The sequence below is a fragment of the Heterodontus francisci genome, chromosome 18 (genome assembly GCF_036365525.1).
Source record: "Heterodontus francisci isolate sHetFra1 chromosome 18, sHetFra1.hap1, whole genome shotgun sequence".
Taxonomy (NCBI): Eukaryota; Metazoa; Chordata; class Chondrichthyes; order Heterodontiformes; family Heterodontidae; genus Heterodontus; species Heterodontus francisci.
In genome coordinates, this window is record NC_090388.1 from 30,203,496 (window position 1) to 30,222,099 (window position 18,604).

Here is an 18,604-nt window from a genome sequence, read left to right on the forward strand (position 1 = left end):
AACCATTTGGAGACTGCGATGCAAAGGGTGCATTCTTGTTACCATGGATATAGCCACTTGGAGTGAGTATCAAGTGATACATTTGTTACAATTCAATTTTGAACTGCCTTTTTAGTCGAAGATAGTTTGTTCTAACAGAACACAGACAGACAGGTGCGACATTAGCACCTGAGAAAAGAGCTCTCAGCCATTTAAACTGAAGGAAGAGAATTTTAGTCTGTTTAATTATCTCTCAAAATTCTAAAAATAATGTCAAGCCAAAACAGAGATCTCTAATAATTTAAACTGAAGGAAGGGAAGTTAGACTGTAACAATCTTTTATCCCTCAAAAAACTCTAAAGTCAGATTGATTCTATTGAAAGTGTTTGCAAGTTGTTAATTGTTGAAAAGAAGAAGGAAAGCATCTCTTACTGTTGGAGTTAGACTATGGACTGTTCTACTATGGAAGACCCTTCCCCCCCCCCCCCATCGGAAGGCTGTAAGGACTTCAAGCAACATTAGACTATAAATTTGCAAGGACTCTAATTTTTTCTATTTTAAATGTTGTTTATATCTTCATAGTGTTTAAGAATTTCATTTTTCTAATTAAAGAGTAAATTTATTGATTTAAAGACACCTGGTTTGGTTAGCCTCATTTAGGGGTTAATAGATGGTACAATTTGGCTGGGTCTTTCTTTAATTTGGAAAGTTTTAAATGATATGTTAGGCGATCTGTGGAGCGACGTGATTGAATTAACAGTATGTTTCACCCACCACAATCAGAATAGTTTATTTTGATTGGGGGCTTTGACTGGAGCGGTCGGTTGTAACATTGTTTTCAGGTTGGAAACCTGTCCCTAATGGGAAACTGATTCAAGATGTTCATGGGAGTGAGCCCTTAATTGATACGGAGACAGGTTTCATGTCCAATTAGAGCCAGTGGGGGCAGATGAAGTGGGAGACTGATATAGACTCGCCATCACTGAGGCTGCTCATTTCTTCTGGCATATTCATCAGAATTCGTCCTAAGTCTTCCATTGCAGTAGAGGGAAGCGAGATGTCACAGGAGAGCCGGAGGCCTGGCACCGGGCCAGGGCTGCTCCTCGCTTCATCGATGCTGACCTGGATCTAATGTTGGAGACCGTGAAGGAGGAGGTGGGAGGTCCTCTTTGCAGAGGGTGGCAGGAGGAGGCCACTGCATCGCACAGGGCACTAAGTGGGTTACTGGGGTTTGTTCTTACTCTCTGTCTACTGTTTTCTTCTGTTTGTACTGTATAAATTTTGACACTTTAAGCCACATGTCTGGGACTCCTTTTATTGCTGCCATGACAGGAAAAGTGGGCATAAGGTTGTGAAAGAGCTAACTGGATCCTCCATGGTGAGAGCAAAACCCCTGAGCAGATGTGCTTCCGTCAATGGTGGTAAGTGATTAAACATTCAAGGCGGTGTCTTTCATGCATGTGTCAGCATACGCAGCTCAGCCTGCCTTCCATGCTATGCTCCTCAACCTGGGTCAGAGGGACTCCGTTGAAAGATCCCTGAATCGGGAGATCCTTGACATTCATGGCATCTTCACAAACCCTTCGCACCCTGAGCTATCTCGTTGTGCAGCCGGGCACCTCTCTGTTCAGCACCATCTCCCTCTCCCTCTACTTCCTCCTCCCCTCGCATTTCCTGCTCCTCCCCTGATGAGCTGTCTCCTTCCAGAGCCTCAACGTCCACACCTCTCCGGAGGGCTATGTTATGGAGAATGCAGCAGACCACCACAATATCCGAGAAACGTGCAGGAGCATACCACCTGACTGATCCAGGCACTGGAAGTGCATCTTCAGAAGCCCCATGGGCCTGCTCAATAGTGGTCTTACTGAGCAGGTGGCATTGGCTGTACTGCCTCTGTGCCTCTGTCTGGGGCTTCTGTAGAGGAATGAATAGCCATGTCTTCAAGAGATATTCCTTGTTCCCTTGGATCCATCCATGCACTTTAGGGATTGGCTTGAAGATCTGAGGCATGAAGATGAAGGAGTCATGGCAGCTGCCAGGAAAGCAAGCGCACACTTGGAGGGAGCTCTTGTTGTGCTCACTGGCTAGTCACTCGATGCCTTGATGGCCACATGGGTGTAATCAATGATGCCCTGCACCTGGGGGAATCCAGCGATGATGGCGAAACCCTATGTCCTCTGTCCCTGAGCAGCCATGTCTGTTGTGAAATTAATATACTGTCCAGCTCTGGCAAAGAGAGCATCAGTGACCAGTGAGCTGCAGTGGTGGCAGCTGTTTGCGAGGTACTACCAAGATCTGCAGCTCATTGTTGAAGCCAGAAGTAAAGAGGTTCAAGGCCACAATGATTTTGATGGCTACTGAAGGGCATGGTGACCAGTACTGAGAGATGCGAGGTCTTCAGCGGCAAGATCACAGATCTCTGTGACCATCTGCCTGGAGAGTCACAGTCTCCTGTGGCACTGGGTCTTGGTCATCTCCAGGTAGCTCCATCTTCGGCAGTAGATCCTATGTTGAAGGTATGGCCTCCATTGTCATCAAGCTCCTCTTTCCTCTCCTGTGACCTCCTGCTGCTCAGGGCGCCACCCTTCTTGTGTAGTCGTGTACCCCCATTTCTAGCTTCAGCCTTCCTTTTGGACAGGTGACTACCCTGTGATTGGCAGCCTTGTCCACTGCTCATCTGCCCCTGTGATTCTGGGGGGGGGGGGGGGGGGGGTGGTGAGTGGAGGTGCATGATGACTTCATTCAATGGCCAAGTGCTGAATGCCCACTGTCTTCACCACCTGCCCAGCACCAAGGGCACCTTCTTTGCAAATACCAAGTCCCTCTTCGCCCCGCTGACTCTCGTATGGGGCTGGGATGATTCCCTGGGGCAACCCTGACTGGCTCCCCATTCTGCACCTGCCCTCCCTTCAGCTGATCAGAAAGATAATTCCTGAAACCTTTAAGTTCCCTTCAAAATTCCATCCTCCCTCTGCAACAAGCTCCTCACGAGCTTTTTATGTATTTTAATTGGCCTCAATGGGGAAGCAAGCGGGATCGCTGTCCTGCCCTGGTGAACATTGCTGGCGCCAAGAACGGCATCTTAAAACTGACAAGCCAGCCAGCACCAGTATTTTTGTGCATCCCCCCAACCTCTGTTCCCAACCTTGGTGGGGTGGAGAGACACCCGAAAATTCAGCCCCCAGTGTGAACATTTTAACACTTAACTCTAACAACTACTTGTAATACCGCTAGATGGCACTATAATGAGTATTCCAATGTTAAATTACAACAATGACCATGAATAGTTATTGTAACATTACTAGATAGTGCTGAATTGTCTTTTCCCCACAACGCACGAAAAATGTATGCTAAAATAATTCATCCTGTTTTACCCTCAGTAATTGCCATTTTTAATGCCCAAAGATTTTGAACAAATTTAAAATATCAAATAATATTTCATAATTTGCTGAATTGTGCATTTCAAATGCCTTCACTAAAGGTTTTATTTGGCACAGTGAAGAGTAAGTGGTGGCAAAGTACCCAGCGCTATGCCTGCAGTAGGCCCAGCATTAGCAATCTAATGAGGTGGGACAAGACATTCTCAGCCTCCTGCCTTACTTTCCACAATGTGCATCTGTGGCATTCCCAGTCAGGTACTCCAAAAATCTGGCACCAAAAAAAAAACTCATCAGTAATGTTAAAATTATCTATGCAGTTAAAGGGAGAACATTTCTACAACACTTTTGTTCAGTTTTTCTTCATAGAGTCATATAAACCAACCTCTTGTATTGTTACAGCAACAGTCAAATCTGGATCCACACCATTTTTAAGTAGTTTGCAATACAGGGTCAGCAATGTTCAAATATTGAAATCTGGTAATTCTTTGTTGTGGAGGTTTATTTTTTCAGTAACTGCATTGAGACCAGGAATTACTGCAATGTGAAGGGTATTGCAACATGCCTACTTGAACTTCCAAGGAGGGCTAGGGAAGGCTAGGCACTCATAGGGCAAATGACTATTAATTGAAAGTGGTTTACAAATAATTGGCAACATATAGTATATTTTTAAAATAGCCACTGTACAGTATATACTATTAATTTCTGTGGCACATGGGAATATTGAAGAACCTGTGGTTGCAAGGTTTAAAAAAAAGCTTGCATATTTGCACTTGGGCAATGATGCAAGATGGTAGCTAAATGTTCCTACATGTTGAAAATAGATTTACAGCATGCAATTATACAGCAAGGAAATAAATATATAGCCACATGAAAACTTCCATATAATCTGCATTATGTCATTTAATAGTTATACTGCACCCATATTTTAAAAACACAATTCTGAGATATGAAGCCTTTATTTTGTTCATAATTATACAGATGCATACAGTGTTTAATTTACAAAGCAAATTAAACATTCAAAAGTTACGTCTTATAGCATTTTGAAAAAGAAAAAATGCACAAAATGTAATATGAAGAAAACATTTAGATTAATGTGGATTGCTAATAGTTACTCTGAAAATTATAAAACAGCACTTGTACCAACGTAAGTTCTCCAACTCATTTAAAAAGCTATTTTGTAGCTATTCAGACCAAAATGTCTACGTGATCATTTAACAGCTCTATTTAATATAACTGTTTACCTTCACTTACAAAGAATTCCAGAGAAATGTATTTGCACAAATTCATGTCAGAAAGCAAAAAGCCTAGACTGCAGATTAAGTTGCAGTGAAAGCTATCAGACTACAGAATAGAGTAAAAAAACAGATCTGCTTTCTAGTGGAAGGCTTGCAGAACTGGCTAATATTACTCCACGATTGGCTTTAAGTGGCTTTTTTTTTTTAATTTGATCTCTAGGCAAAATCAATGCTGATGTAAATCAAAGATATTCTGAATATTTAACTTGTTCAATATGTATTTTTGTGTACACATGTGTATATACATATTTAAAATATATAAACTGGCACCCTTTGTTGGCTAGTGCGCCAACTACCTTGGCTTCAATAAGCAGTAGATGCTGTGTATAAATAACTTCTTTGATGTTTATTGCTGCATGAAATGTAGTTATTGTCTAAAAGTTTATTAATTTAAATTCATAAGTGTAAATATTAAAATATTTGAGCTAAAAATTTACAGTGATTGTGTTAAAATGCAAAAGATGGAAAGAATATTCTCATATAGTTAGGGAGGTTTTGCTCCAACTTAAGTGTAGTTTTGAAGATAATATGGCAAAACAGAGGAGTGGTTTTTCCATTACAGACTTTTTTTGAACTTAGTACTCAGTGGGGTTAGTGGAGTCGTAAACTGTACATACAGTAAAAGGTTTCAGATGTTTTCCTTTACCAAATGTAATTAGATTCGGGTGGTATGTGACTCTCAACATTCTCCTTAGGTAAAGGCGTATGCTGTCTGTGCTTGAAACCTGATGACCTCAGGGTGTTCATTACGCTGGCTCCGTATCCTTAAAAAAAAACAAAATGCTTAAAAAGATCCAATTTATTCATCTTCAGCATCTGTGCAATTCATGTAATATTAGCATAGTTGCAATGCAAACCTGGTGAAAGAATATGCTTACGGTAAACAGCAGGAATATGTCAACAAAGCTATGCTGAACCGACAGAATTTCAAAGATATGTTCTGCATTCAATTTACTGTTTCAAATTAGCTACAGCAACTAGCTACGCTTTCCATTTAATGATTACTTGATGTTCTACTCAAGTTAGGTTTGCAAGAGAAACCAAATCCAGCATTAAAGCATTAAATTTATTCTGGAGGTGATTTATTGGATTGATATGTCTCTATTAAATGGGACAAAAGAAACACAGTAATTAGTTGAAAGAGATCAAATTACCTGGGATTTAATGCATTCTTAGGATCAAATATGTTGCCAAGACTATTTGGCAAAAAAAGCTGTGAAAGAGGTCAGGGTGTCTGCATACCCTTCTGTTCCCACTTACTCTTATTACAATGTCTTCCATGCCAGCCTTCCCTGCATTCACATTTGTTTGGCTCAATACAGGATCCATGTGGTCCACAGTCAGGTTCACAAACAGCTGCAAAAGAGCAAAGTATGAATGTTTAATTTTTCTCAATATTTTTTCAGGGTTTAAGGATTTCTCAGTCACTATGAGCATATTGGGCCTGTTAAAATTTCAGTCAATATGGATGTAAAGATTGGATTTCCCAAATGGGTATGGCAATTTCTAACTTAAAACATATTCATCTTCACCTGTCTCTTTCATGGCAAGCTTGCTTTTTAAGTCTGATGCTAAAATGACAGTATTGTTACATCACTTACAACTAGTGTACTTTAATTTTTTGAAGAAATCGGTGGCATTTGGACAGGGTGCTTTCTGTGCATTGAGTCAATGATTCTTATTTATTCATTTAGTTTTTTAATCATTCTTTTCCATCATTTTTTTCTCTTCTCCCAATGCCCATGCAGATAAAGAATATTTCAAGCACAAGACAGTATTTGTACCAATATAGTTTAGCAGAGTTGCAACAAATAAACTGTCTCATGTCTTTCTCACCTTCCCCTACAGGTTTTCTCCCCTCCCTTTCTGATACATGCACTGACTCATCATGGAATATAGTTTCATGGTCACAACAAACTCTTAGTATTCTTTCCAAGTTCATTCTTCATGTGTGTATCCAGATAACAGCTACCAGCAGGTTATCATGGAAGCATCACTGCCAAACACAATCCATATGTTCCTATGTTCCAATATCTGTACACATGTACTGGATCAATGGTATCACTGGGTATCAGGAGCTAGGATTATTTTCATCACCTCCTCCCTGGCCAAGGGTAGCTCACTCAGCACAGACCAGGGGCATTCCAATGGAATGAAAATTAGATGGGTTTCATAACAAATGAATGATCCACTCCACTGGATTACATCCCAAGCAGTGAAGATGAAAATCAAAAGACCTGGGACCTTGTCCTTCTGTAAACTCAGCACCACACATTTATCCACTGAACTATCAAAGGAGCCAAAGGGGATGAAACTGGTCTTCAGCAAAAATGCAAAACTGACAACAGCAAATTGGCAGCTCATTTCACACCACACCTGACTTTCTGTCCCACTGACTTCAATACTGCGGATTAGCTCTTGCCTATTTCATGCTTTCGATGAAGGCCAATTTCACCCCAAAGATTCCTGACAGCAAGATATACTTTACAAATAAATTCTATTTGAAATCAGTGTTCAGTTCACCTCTGAAGTCAAAAGAGCACTGATCTCAATGTTCAGCACCATGTAATTTTCAGACACCAAAACACTGCAGAAATAAAACCAATGTGCAACACACAGCACAACTATTGGTGAATTAAAAGATAGAAGGATCACCCAGGGAAATTTTAAATTTAGTTTTGATTTTAAAAATTGCTACATACTTGGAGAAGGATCACGTGTGTCTTTTTTTTTGGTCTTCCTTACAGGATTCTTTTAATAATAACTTGAAGAAAATAAAAACCACCACAGGTGAAGGTGTGATGAGTTTGAAAAGAGAAAGATGTTTTTTTAATCGCAAGATACTTACGCTTAGAGCACAGGTCACCCTGGTAACCTTTAACGCATTTGCATTTGTTTCTCCCAGTGCATTTCCCCCCATTTCTGCATGGCTGCCGACATTTACCTGCACAAAAGGAACAGTAGATTTCTGCACTGAGTGTTTCATACTTCTAACCACCCAGCATATTTCAGTTACTCCAAGAATAAGTATTACGAGAAGGTAGATTTAAACTCAGTTAATGAAAAATAATTAAATACAGGATGCAATAAAGGAAACACTAGGATCTGAAATTTATTTTACCCAAGTGGCTCAGGACTAAGCTGCTAACAGCCATGAGTGAGTTTTGGCCTGATTCATGAGAAATGTATCGTCATATATTTCGTCTGTTTGTAGTGCTTATTTCCTGGTCATTTTATGCTTCCACTACTGTGCGACATCTTTAAAATTAATTTACTGTATATTTTAGAAGCAACACAACATACATTTGGAAAGCAAAGCACCTTTAACATGGCAGAATGGTGCAAGGCGCTTCAACATAAGGCACAGATTGAACACCAAACAGAAGTGGGAGAAGGTTCAGAGAGGTGATTGCAGGCATGGTTAGGGAAGTATATTGAGAGCGTGCTTTTTAAGGTATGAGAGATATAGCAAGCCTTCGGGGATAATTCCAACCTGCATGGTCATGAAATGGGTGTGAGAGGAAACAGTCATCCAGACTCAAGGGCCAGCATAAGCTGATATTTATGCGTGGAAATTATTGAGGTCATAATATTAATTTGTAAACAAGAGTAAAGATTTTGAAAGCAACATGCAACAACTCCATATCCCTTGACACCCTTACCTAACTAAAATCTATCAATTTCAGATTTGAAAATTTCAATTGATGAGCATCCACAGCCTTTTGGGAACAGAGTTCCTGATTTCCAATAGCTTTTATATGCCTTGCTAGTGTTTAGCTAGAAGAAGCTCTGATTCATCCCAGACAGTTGGACAGGTAAATGAACAGCACAGCAACGATTATGGAATCAAGGGTGGTACAGATTCTGACACTTATGGATAATGTTACAGAGGCAGCATGTATATGAAGAATAAGAGCAGATCATTGGATGGTACATCAAGGCATGCTGGAAGTGACTAAACAGGGGTGGTGGTGGTGGTGAAGAAATTGTAGGAGTGATCAGATTTAGTTGTGACCTTGGAAACACTCAGGTGATGTTGAGGTTGAAGTGTTTTGTGTGAGGCAAGTTAGCATGCAGTGTGAGTTTTCATTGAGGGCCAGATGTTAGAAAATCTGGACTGCAGAGGGCCGTGCCATACCACCTATCCTTCATGGAGCAGTTTCTGCAGGAAAACACCTTTGACCACCGGTCCATCAGGCAGTGGTCTGCACAGAATGTCCTCAAGGCCCTACGGGGAAAGGAGACGGTGGATCCTGACGGATGGCTCCCCGAGCAGACCATCAAAGTAATTTGGCGGAATGCCTCATCACCAGAACTTTCAAACAAGCACCAAGATGTAGCTTGGCTGGTGGTGAGAAGGGCCCTCCCTGTCAGATCCTTCATGCACACCCGAAGTCTCGCCCCCTCCGCACAATGCCCCCGCGGTGGTTGTGGTGGGGAAGAGACGGTTGCCCACCTCCTCCTGGAATGTGTCTTTGCAAAGCAGGTGTGGAAAGAGATGCAGTGGTTTTTGTCGAGGTTCATCCCAAGCAGCTCTGTAACACAGGAGTCTGTGCTCTACGGGCTGTTCCCAGGGACGCACACCGAGACAAACATCAACTGCTGCTGGAGGACTATCAATTCGGTGAAAGGCGCCCTTTGGTCTGCCCGTAACTTGCTGGTCTTCCAGCGCAAAGAGTTGTCCACCACCGAATGTTACAGACTGGCCCATTCCAAGGTCCAGGACTACGTGCTGAGGGACGCACTAAAGCTTGGTGCAGCCGCAGCAAAGGCTCAATGGGGAAAGACCACAGTGTAAGGTCCCCCCACCAAGCTGAACTGAGGGCTGGATCCATGGGAAACCCCTCGAACTGTATCGGAGAAATTTTGTGTGCTGTAAATGTATAAATGTATATGGCATGACAATGAAATGGAAGGGTTGTGAGGCAACTCATGATTGTATAGAAGGAAACTGATCACCTTTGCACTGTTTGTATTTTTTGACTTGATGCTGTTTTAAACTGTTTGGGAATGTAATTTTTACAGATTTTTATGAATAAAGTATATTTTGGAAATAAAAAAAGTGAGAAAAGTAAGCAAAAAATTGTTGGCAGGCTCGGAAGGTAATGAGAACTTTGGAGGAGGGGTGGGAGGAATGAGAAAAGATGTACTGAAAGGAGAAAAGAGTGCTGGAGGGTTAAGGGATCGGGTTGAGTTGGGACTTGGAGTTGAAAGCCATGCTAATTTGGGCAGAGAATAGAATGAATTGCCAGCACCTGATGCAATTGCAGTGAGGGGAAGAGGAGTCACCAGCAGAAAGCCAGGTTTCAGTCAGGCCTAGGATGTTGATGGGTTCATCTGAAATAAAGGCATGGATGGAAAATGGACATGGCAATGTAGAGTGGGCAGTCAACAGGAAATCCAGAGGCATTGGAAAGGGAGAGCAGAGTGAGGGATGTGGAGGTTTAACCCTCAGAGAATGATGTGGATACCATATGTATCAGGAGAAAATAATAAAGGTAGTTGCTGCTGTGTGACAGAAAGTGGTGTCATGGTGGATCTCTAGGTTGGAGCAGAGGAAGTTGTGAGCTCCCAGCTGGGACTCATTCGTGGCAGGACAGGTCAGTGGGAGAATCACAATGTAGAGAAAGGCTGGGAGGAGTGTGCGGTGAATTTGGGGGCAAGTGGGGAATATTAGGAAGAGATCAGGAGAGGACGGATGGTTCAGGAAAATAGTCCTAACAGGAATGAGAGATGGTTATACAAAAGAGGGAGAGAAGCTTGGGTCCAGACTGGCAGCCAGAAGTACACACACAAGTAGATGCAAAGTGTGATATTTGGTATAGGTAATTTCAAAAAAACTTTCCATTTAAGATTTCTTGATTCATCAGCAATCATTATAGAATGTGAGTTTTTCAATATGAGCTTTAAGATATTTGATCATTTAAAATCTAGCATTTCAATCAGAAGACTACATTCACAGCTGGAAGCTGAAACCATGTTGTGATATCAGAAAATGTTACCACTTTCACACATAATTTATTTGTTTTCCATTTTAATGTAAGTGCTTAAAGTAAATGGAGTAAAGTCAGAATTCAAACGTGTTAACACATTCATTACTAACTGCATATGATTTTGGCCCATTGGTTTGTTCATTATATTTCAGCTTCAGCATTAAACTCATTTAAGCACTTTAGTGTTTACATATGCAGAGTTTACACTTCCTTTAATAAATGCAATATTTAATTGTTTATATTTTAAAAATCTTTAGTTACAGCAACAACGAATAGCTCGCCTGAAAAACTTTTTGAGCTATTTCATCATCTATCAGTTGACAGTTCAGTTCACCAGGCAACTATTAACAGCACATAACAGCATCAAGCTGAACAGTAAAAGTTGTAAATAATTTGCTATCACAAATAAATCATTTTTGCAAACATATTACATCTGGCAAATGTAAATAAACAGAAATTGGTATATGTAAATGTACAAGGTTGATACTGACTGATTTCACACTGATCCCCTTCATATCCTGGTGGGCAAATGCATTTGGCAGGATGGAAGCAGGTTCCACCATTGTAACAGGTTGTGGTGCAGTTTGCTGAAATAAAATATTTCAAAATAAGATGCTCGGTATAATTCTCAACAAATATTGGGGCACAAAAAAGTACATCTCAAAAGACTGCCCATAAAATAACTTGAATTAAAGTCCTTCTTTAAAGTGCAATTCATGGCTGCATGATTAATATCTCATTTTCTGTGATACAGATGTGCAATGAAGGATTCACATAATAAATGGTGAAATACAAGTTCAACCACCCTACTACTGAGTTCCTTCTTCTCAGTTATGAGAACATGTTCAAAAGAATAAATAATTTAATACCAACCATTTTACTTGGAGAGTCATACATCAGTGTGTCAGACATAATGTGAATCAATTATGCAATTTCTCAGAGCATGGAGACCATTCTGTCCAACATAGAGCAGCTGATCAGGTCCACGAACATGGTGGTGCCCACCCCGATGGAGCCTCTGCTTGCAACTGACAGCTTCTGCAGCAGCTCACATTGCTGCTAATGAAGCAGAGTTTGCTGCTATCTGGGGCCAGTGTTAACAAGGGCTTCCAGAGCATCACTTCAGCCCTGCACTCTATACTCATGAAGAGCTGAAGGAGTGCTGAAGCACAGTCCCAGGTGAAAGGCTTTGACAGCATGCCTGATCCCCCATGACTCACTCTACCAGTGCCCTTGTTAGTGCCAAGGAGCTAGCTGAGCCAGACTGTCCCAGTCCACTGCGTGATGCTGTAATCATCAGCCGGTTCCCCAAGTCCCAAAGCTACTCAAGGACATATGAAGTGTACTCAATGGAAGCTCAGCAGCCTTCCACTTCCCAAGCTGTAACCACTGAAGAAACACCTGGTAGGAGCACAAGGATAGGTAAACAAGCATAGCAGACTGACTAAAGAGCTGTAGAGGATTCTTAATTATTCCTGCTAAATATTATACACAGATGGAATTGAGATGTTGGATCAATTCTTTTTCTGGGTTTGGTGTTAGTGTCAATATTTGTAGTGAAGTGAGGACTAGACCAACATTGCAGGTGAAGTCTAGTGGACACTGGAAAAGCAATGTAGATGTTTCTCCTGGATACAGCATTGCACAGAAAATGGTCACTAATATACCTGCTATAGCTTAGAAGGAGCCCATTGCATTCTGCTCCGCAGGGCTCAGTACTGGGTCCCCTGCTTTTCGTGGTGTATATTAACGATTTGGACGTAAATGTAGGGGGCATGATCAAGAAGTTTGCGAATGACACAAAGATTGGCCATGAGATAGATAGCGAGGAGGATAGCTGTAGGCTGCAGGAAGATATTGATGGTCTGGTCAGATGGGCAGAAAAGTGGCAAATGGAATTCAACTTGGAGAAGCGTTAGGTGATGCATTTGGTGGGGGGGGGTGGGGAAGAGAAACGATCAAACAAGGCAAATGGAATACACAATTAATAGAAAAATACTGAGAAGTGTAGAGGAAGTAAGGGACCTTTGAGTGAATGTCCACAGATCCCTGAAGGTAGCAGGACAGGTCAATAAGGTGGTTAAGAAGGCATATGGAATCCTTTCCTTTATTAGCGAAGGTATAGAATGCAAGAGCAGGTAGGTTATGCTGGAACTGCATAACTCATTGATTAGGCCACAACTTGTGTACTGTGTGCAGTTCTGGGCACCTCGTTACAGAAAGGATATAATTGCACTAGAGAGGATACAGAGGAGATTTATGAGGATGTTGCCAGGACTGGAAAAATGCAGCTATGAGGAAAGATTGGATAGGCTGGTGTTGTGCTCCTCGGAACAGAGAAGGCTGAGGGAAGATCTGATTGAAATGTACAAAATGTTGAAGGGCCTGGATAGAGTGGAAGTGAAGAGTCGATTCACCTTAGCAGAGAGGTCAGTGACGAGGGGGCATAGATTTAAAGTGATTGGTAGAAAAATCAGAGGGGAGATGAGGAAAAACTTTTTTACCCAGAGGGTGGTGATGGTCTGGAACTCACTGCCTGAAAGGGTAGTTGAGGCAGAGACCCTCAACTCATTCAAAAGGCGTCTGGACATGCATCTTAACTGCTGTAAGCTGCAGGCTAGAGACCAAATGCTGGAAGGCGAGATGAGAATAGGTGGATCGTTTTTCAGCCAGCACAGACACGATGGGCCAAGTGGCCTCTTTCTAGGTCTTAAACTTTCTATGATTCTAAAAGAAATAGACCACGATAACCTTAATAGCCACATGCCCTAGTACAGTGGTTCTGAAACAGGTTTGGTTGGAGGACCACTTTTCAAATAGATTAGTAATCATGGAGCCCCCCCCACCCACCCCATCTAAATTATCTTATCTCTTTGGCCTCCTTGTCTCGGGAGACAATGGGTAAGCGCCTGGAGGTGTTCAGTGGTTTGTGGAGCAGCTATAAAGGCCAATACTAGAGTGACAGACTCTTCCACAGGTGCTGCAGAAAAAATTGGTTGTCAGGGCTGTTACACAGTTGGCTCTCCCCTTGCGCTTCTGTCTTTTTTCCTGCCAAATGCTAAGTCTCTTTGACTCGCCACACTTTAGCCCCACCTTTATGGCTACCCACCAGCTCTGGCGATTGCTGGCAACTCACTCCCACGACTTGTGATCAATGTTATAAGACTTCATGTCGCGTTTGCAGACGTCTTTAAAGCGGAGACGTGGACGGCCGGTGGGTCTGATACCAGTGGCGAGCTCGCTGTACAATCTGTCTTTGGGGATCCTGCCATCTTCCATGCGGCTCACATGGCCAAGCCATCTCAAGCGCCGCTGACTTAGTAGTGTGTATAAGCTGGGGATGTTGGCCGCCACTAGGACTACTAAATTATAATACCGTATAATAATCGCAATATGCAAGTGCTGCATGTAAGCAGTGTTTTAATAGTGCTCTAAGAAAACAGGCATTTCCTTGCAGATACCAGTGAGATGGATGTGCCTGTTTTTCATTGCAAAGTCTATTTATCCTTGGCAGGAGCACAGACAGCAAAGGGAGAGCAGAGCATGGCGAAAGCACTAGGGGAGCAGGGAAAGAGCAAGAGCCTGGATGGGGAGAGCAGGAGCTCGACTATAGCACTTCCACATTATTTCGCGGATCCCCTGTAAAGTCTCTATGGACACTAGTTTAAGAACTACTGTCCTAGTTGCGGCTGCAACACGGGACATCGCTTGGTAATAACCCCTTGGTGAAGTGAAGGCATCTAACACATTGCTCCTAAGGGAGGTGAAGGTAAGAGAAGTGTTCCCTGAAGACCGCAGTAGCAATGGTCTCTCCTCACTCTTCTCCCAGCTACTCCTGATCTCTCCCATCTTCTTCGCTGCTCCCCCTCATCCTCCATCCCCAAAGGAAGGTCTACCAGATCATCCATTACTGCAATAAAACGGTTTTGAAGGAACTGTTTTTAAAAGCAATTCAGCATCAACAAAATCTTGGTAACAGAAGTCACAATTCAGTTGCAGAAAGCACAAAATAGGCACAAAAAATGCAGAAGTTAACCAGCAGCTAACATCCGGAGAGGATAACCCATTTAAATAGTACTGCTGCAGAGTCCTTGCTGCCCATTAGCACTACAGTTTGCTGGGCGAGTTTATCCTGTAGCGAGTCACATGTTGGAGCTAAAAGATTTCACAGAAGGGTCTTAAAACAACCATATGATCTTTATTTAAATATTATAATGAATGTGCTTCCAACATGGCCCTGGATGCCTAAAGCGGAGCCAGATCTGGTAAGGCGGGTGGTGCACTTCCAATGTGGAATAAGCATGCCCACACTACCTGCCATATTGCTCCCTTAGAAGCCAACTTTTGCCTGGAAAAGGGGCAGCTCATGATCGGATTCTAGCTTAGATTCTAACAGCACCACTACCTGTCAATTTGATGCAAACAATATATTCTAACTATAATTCTGTCAGAAGATTTCTTAAAATAAGAGCTTGCACCCATACAAATTATACCAAATAGGTATAGGCTGAAGTTATTGTCAGCAGTCTTCTTCTTTGGCTTCCTTGTCTTGAGAGACAATGGGTAAGCGCCTGGAGGTGGTCTTGTGAAGCAGCGTTTGTGAAGCAGCCCCTGGAGTGGCTATAAAGGCCAATTCTAGAGTGACAGACTCTTCCACAGGTGCTTCAGATAAAATTGGTTGTCAGGGCTGTTACACAGTTGGCTCTCCCTTTGTGCTTCTGTCTTTTTTCCTGCCAACAGCTAAGTCTCTTCGACTCGCCACACTTTAGCCCTGCCTTTATGGCTGTCCGCCAGCTCTGGCGATCACTGGCAACTGACTCCCACGACTTGTGATCAATGTGACAGGACTTCATGTCGCGTTTGCAGACGTCTTTAAAGCGGAGACATGGATGGCCGGTGGGTCTGATACCAGTGACGAACTTGCTGTACAATGTGTCCTTGGGGATCCTGTCATCTTCCACGCGGCTTACATGGCCAAGCCATCTCAAGCGCCGCTAACTCCGTAGTGTGCATAAGCTGGGGATGTTGGCCGCCTCGAGGACTTCTGTGTTGGAGATACGGTCCTGCCACCTGATGCCAAGGATTCTCCTGAGGGTGAAGATGGAATGAATTGTGACGTCGCTCTTGGCTGACATACGTTGTCCAGGCCTCGCTGCTGTAGAGCAAGGTACTGAGGACACAGGCTTGATACACTCGGACTTTTGTGTTCCATGTCAGTGCGCCATTTTCCCACACTCTCTTGGCCAGTCTGGACATAGCAGTGGAAGCCTTTCCCATGCGCTTGTTGATTTCTGCATCGAGAGACAGGTTACTGGTGATAGTTGAGCCTAGGTAGGTGAACTCTTGAACCACTTCCAGAGCATGGTCGCCGATATTGATGGATGGAACATTTCTGACGTCCTGTCCCATGATGTTAGTTTTCTTGAGGCTGATGGTTAGGCCAAATTCGTTGCAGGCAGCTGCAATCCTGTCGAAGTGTCTTTGCAGACACTCCTCCGTGTGGGGTATTAATGCATCGTCAGCAAAGAGGAGTCACCTGATGAGGACTTTCCGTACTTTGAGCTCAAGTCACTTTAAACAGGCTCCAGAAGCTGACTGAGCGTGTCTACCCTGAGGTACAGTGTGGCTTTTGAGCAGAGAGATCCACCATTGACATGCTGTTCTCCCTTCGCCAGCTACAGGAGAAATGCCACGAACAACAGATGCCCCTCTACATTGCTTTCATTGATCTCACAAAAGCCTTTGACCTCATCAGCAGACGTGGTCTCTTCAGACTATTAGAAAAGATCGGATGTCCACCAAAGCTAGTCAGTATCATCACCTCATTCCATGACAATATGAAAGGCACAATTCAGCATAGCGCAGCCTCATCAGACCCCTTTCCTATCCTGAGTGGCGTGAAACAGGGCTGTGTTCTTGCACCTACACTGTTTGGGATCTTCTTCTCACTATTGCTCTCACATGCGTTCAAGTCTTCAGAAGAATGAATTTTCCTCCACACAAGATCAATTTGTCTAAGAGCGAAGACCAAAGTACGGAAAGTCCTCATCAGGGAACTCCTCTTTGTTGACTATGCTACATTGTCAGCAATATTACTATTTAAATGCCTCATCTTAAATGTTAAAATAAACAGGCAATGCAAGGAATATATTGTATGTTTAACATTCATAAGAGTACATCAGGTACAGTAATTTCCATACTTATTTTTTTCTTTTTACTCATTCATTGAATGTGGGCTTCACTGGCAAGACCAGCACTTATTTGCTATCCCTGACTGCCCTTGAATGGTGCTAGTGAGCTGCATTCTTGAACTGCTGCAGTTTGTGTGGTGAAGGCAGTGCCACAGTGCTGTTAGGTATGGAGTTCCAGGATTTTGAACCAGTGATGATGAAAGAACTGTAATACATTTCCAAGTCAGGATAACACAGTTCATTTGCACAAAATAATGTGCACTGAGTGCAGCTAACCTTATTTGGCATGTACTTTAAAACTGCTGTTAAATCTGCTGTTGCATTTTGCCCTGATGATTTTGTAATGTAAAACATTGCTTGTGATAATGAGCACAGGTACAAATAATAGTGCTGATTTTCTTGCATTTAATAATAAAGTAATGCTTGGTAGCTGAATTTGGGCTGTAGTGAATATACTCCCAGTATATGTGAACAAGCAGGAAAGGACAAATGACTGACAGGAAATATCCTTGCAGCTGATCAAATTCCCCCGTCCTAACTTTGATGGGAATGTGATAGAAATCTGTACTTACAGTAAAATTACTGTCATGGAATGGGAGCAGCTCCCAGGAGGTTCCCAGCATTTGTGTTAAATGTGGTTTCCTGGGGTGTGTAAAGCTCAGTGATTCTGCACACCGTTCATTCACCTCTGCAACATGGGTATAAGTTTGTTCAGACACACAAGTTGAAAGTTCTCTCTCGCTCTTCTGGTTTACTAAGTTTGGGATTACGGCACATTGAGTAGGAGTTTTGGCTGCATTTATAGCACACAGAGCATTCCACACTGTTCCGCATGTATGGGATAAAGCTACAATCTGAATAATACAATCATGAAAAATGACCAGCATTACATTTTCCTTTTAACAAGTTCCAAAGGGAGTGGAGCAACAACTTGGCTTCCCCAGTACTCTGATATCTAATGCCAACTTTCCCTCCTGACTCCAGTCCAGCTACTGACTTTAAATCTCCTCTCCCTGTATCTATTCTACTGGGGCTGTTGCCAACTTTAAAATCAGTAACAGAAGTCTGGACTGACATTAGGAATGGGAAGGAAAGTCATTAAGTATCACAAGCTGAGTGACAGCTGACAACAGTCGATTGATAACAATGCATTTTAGAACACAAGCATACTTCGAATGAACAAATATCACTACTTCTCTTGTAATTATTGACGAGACTTTTGTTGGGGGAGGGGATAGATTTCTATAATTCGAAGTACACCTCCGTGTTATATCTGACCTTGTAGTGTTCAGTGATCAGTCAGAGGGGGCCTACTTCCCAGCACAGACATCCCTCACCATAAGCACAAAAATTCACCAAACATATCAGAATGAAATAATAGTAACAGTTTTTCAGCCATGCTCTTCTTTTACCTTTATCACAGTTAATACCAAAGTATCCAGGAGGGCAGATGCACAACCCTGGACTGACGCAGAGTCCTCCATTCAGACATCTGGGAGCGCACAGAGCTAAGAATGAAACAAAAGGGAGTTTGAATGAACTTGTAGAAATGCACTGATTCTCAGGATAGCATGTTCTAAAAATTTATTACTAATTAGTTGCTCATCTCAAAGAATCCTGTTAAAAAAAAAACACTTTTCTCCCCCTGCTTATTCCATCTCTGTTTGTTACCCAATCCTAACTAAGACAGTTACCAAGCTGCTGCCAGGACTCTTCAACGAGGCCAGCAAGGGAGCTGGAGTAACCTAAAGTGCCTCAAAGTATAG

General features: G+C 42.5%; 1 protein-coding gene across 1 annotated transcript in view; it reads right to left on the bottom strand.

The window, feature by feature from the left end:
- Positions 1-4,457: 4,457 nt before the first annotated feature.
- wif1 (wnt inhibitory factor 1) overlaps positions 4,458-18,604 on the bottom strand; it is a 41,453-nt gene continuing 27,306 nt past the window's right edge. Inside the window, exons 6-10 of the mRNA XM_068051215.1 lie at positions 18,251-18,346; positions 11,139-11,234; positions 7,503-7,598; positions 5,915-6,010; positions 4,458-5,418 (exon numbers count right to left, since the gene is read on the bottom strand). Coding sequence (XP_067907316.1) covers positions 5,297-5,418; positions 5,915-6,010; positions 7,503-7,598; positions 11,139-11,234; positions 18,251-18,346 — 506 coding nt within the window. The 3' untranslated portion in view covers positions 4,458-5,296. The remainder of the gene's footprint in view (positions 5,419-5,914; positions 6,011-7,502; positions 7,599-11,138; positions 11,235-18,250; positions 18,347-18,604) is intronic.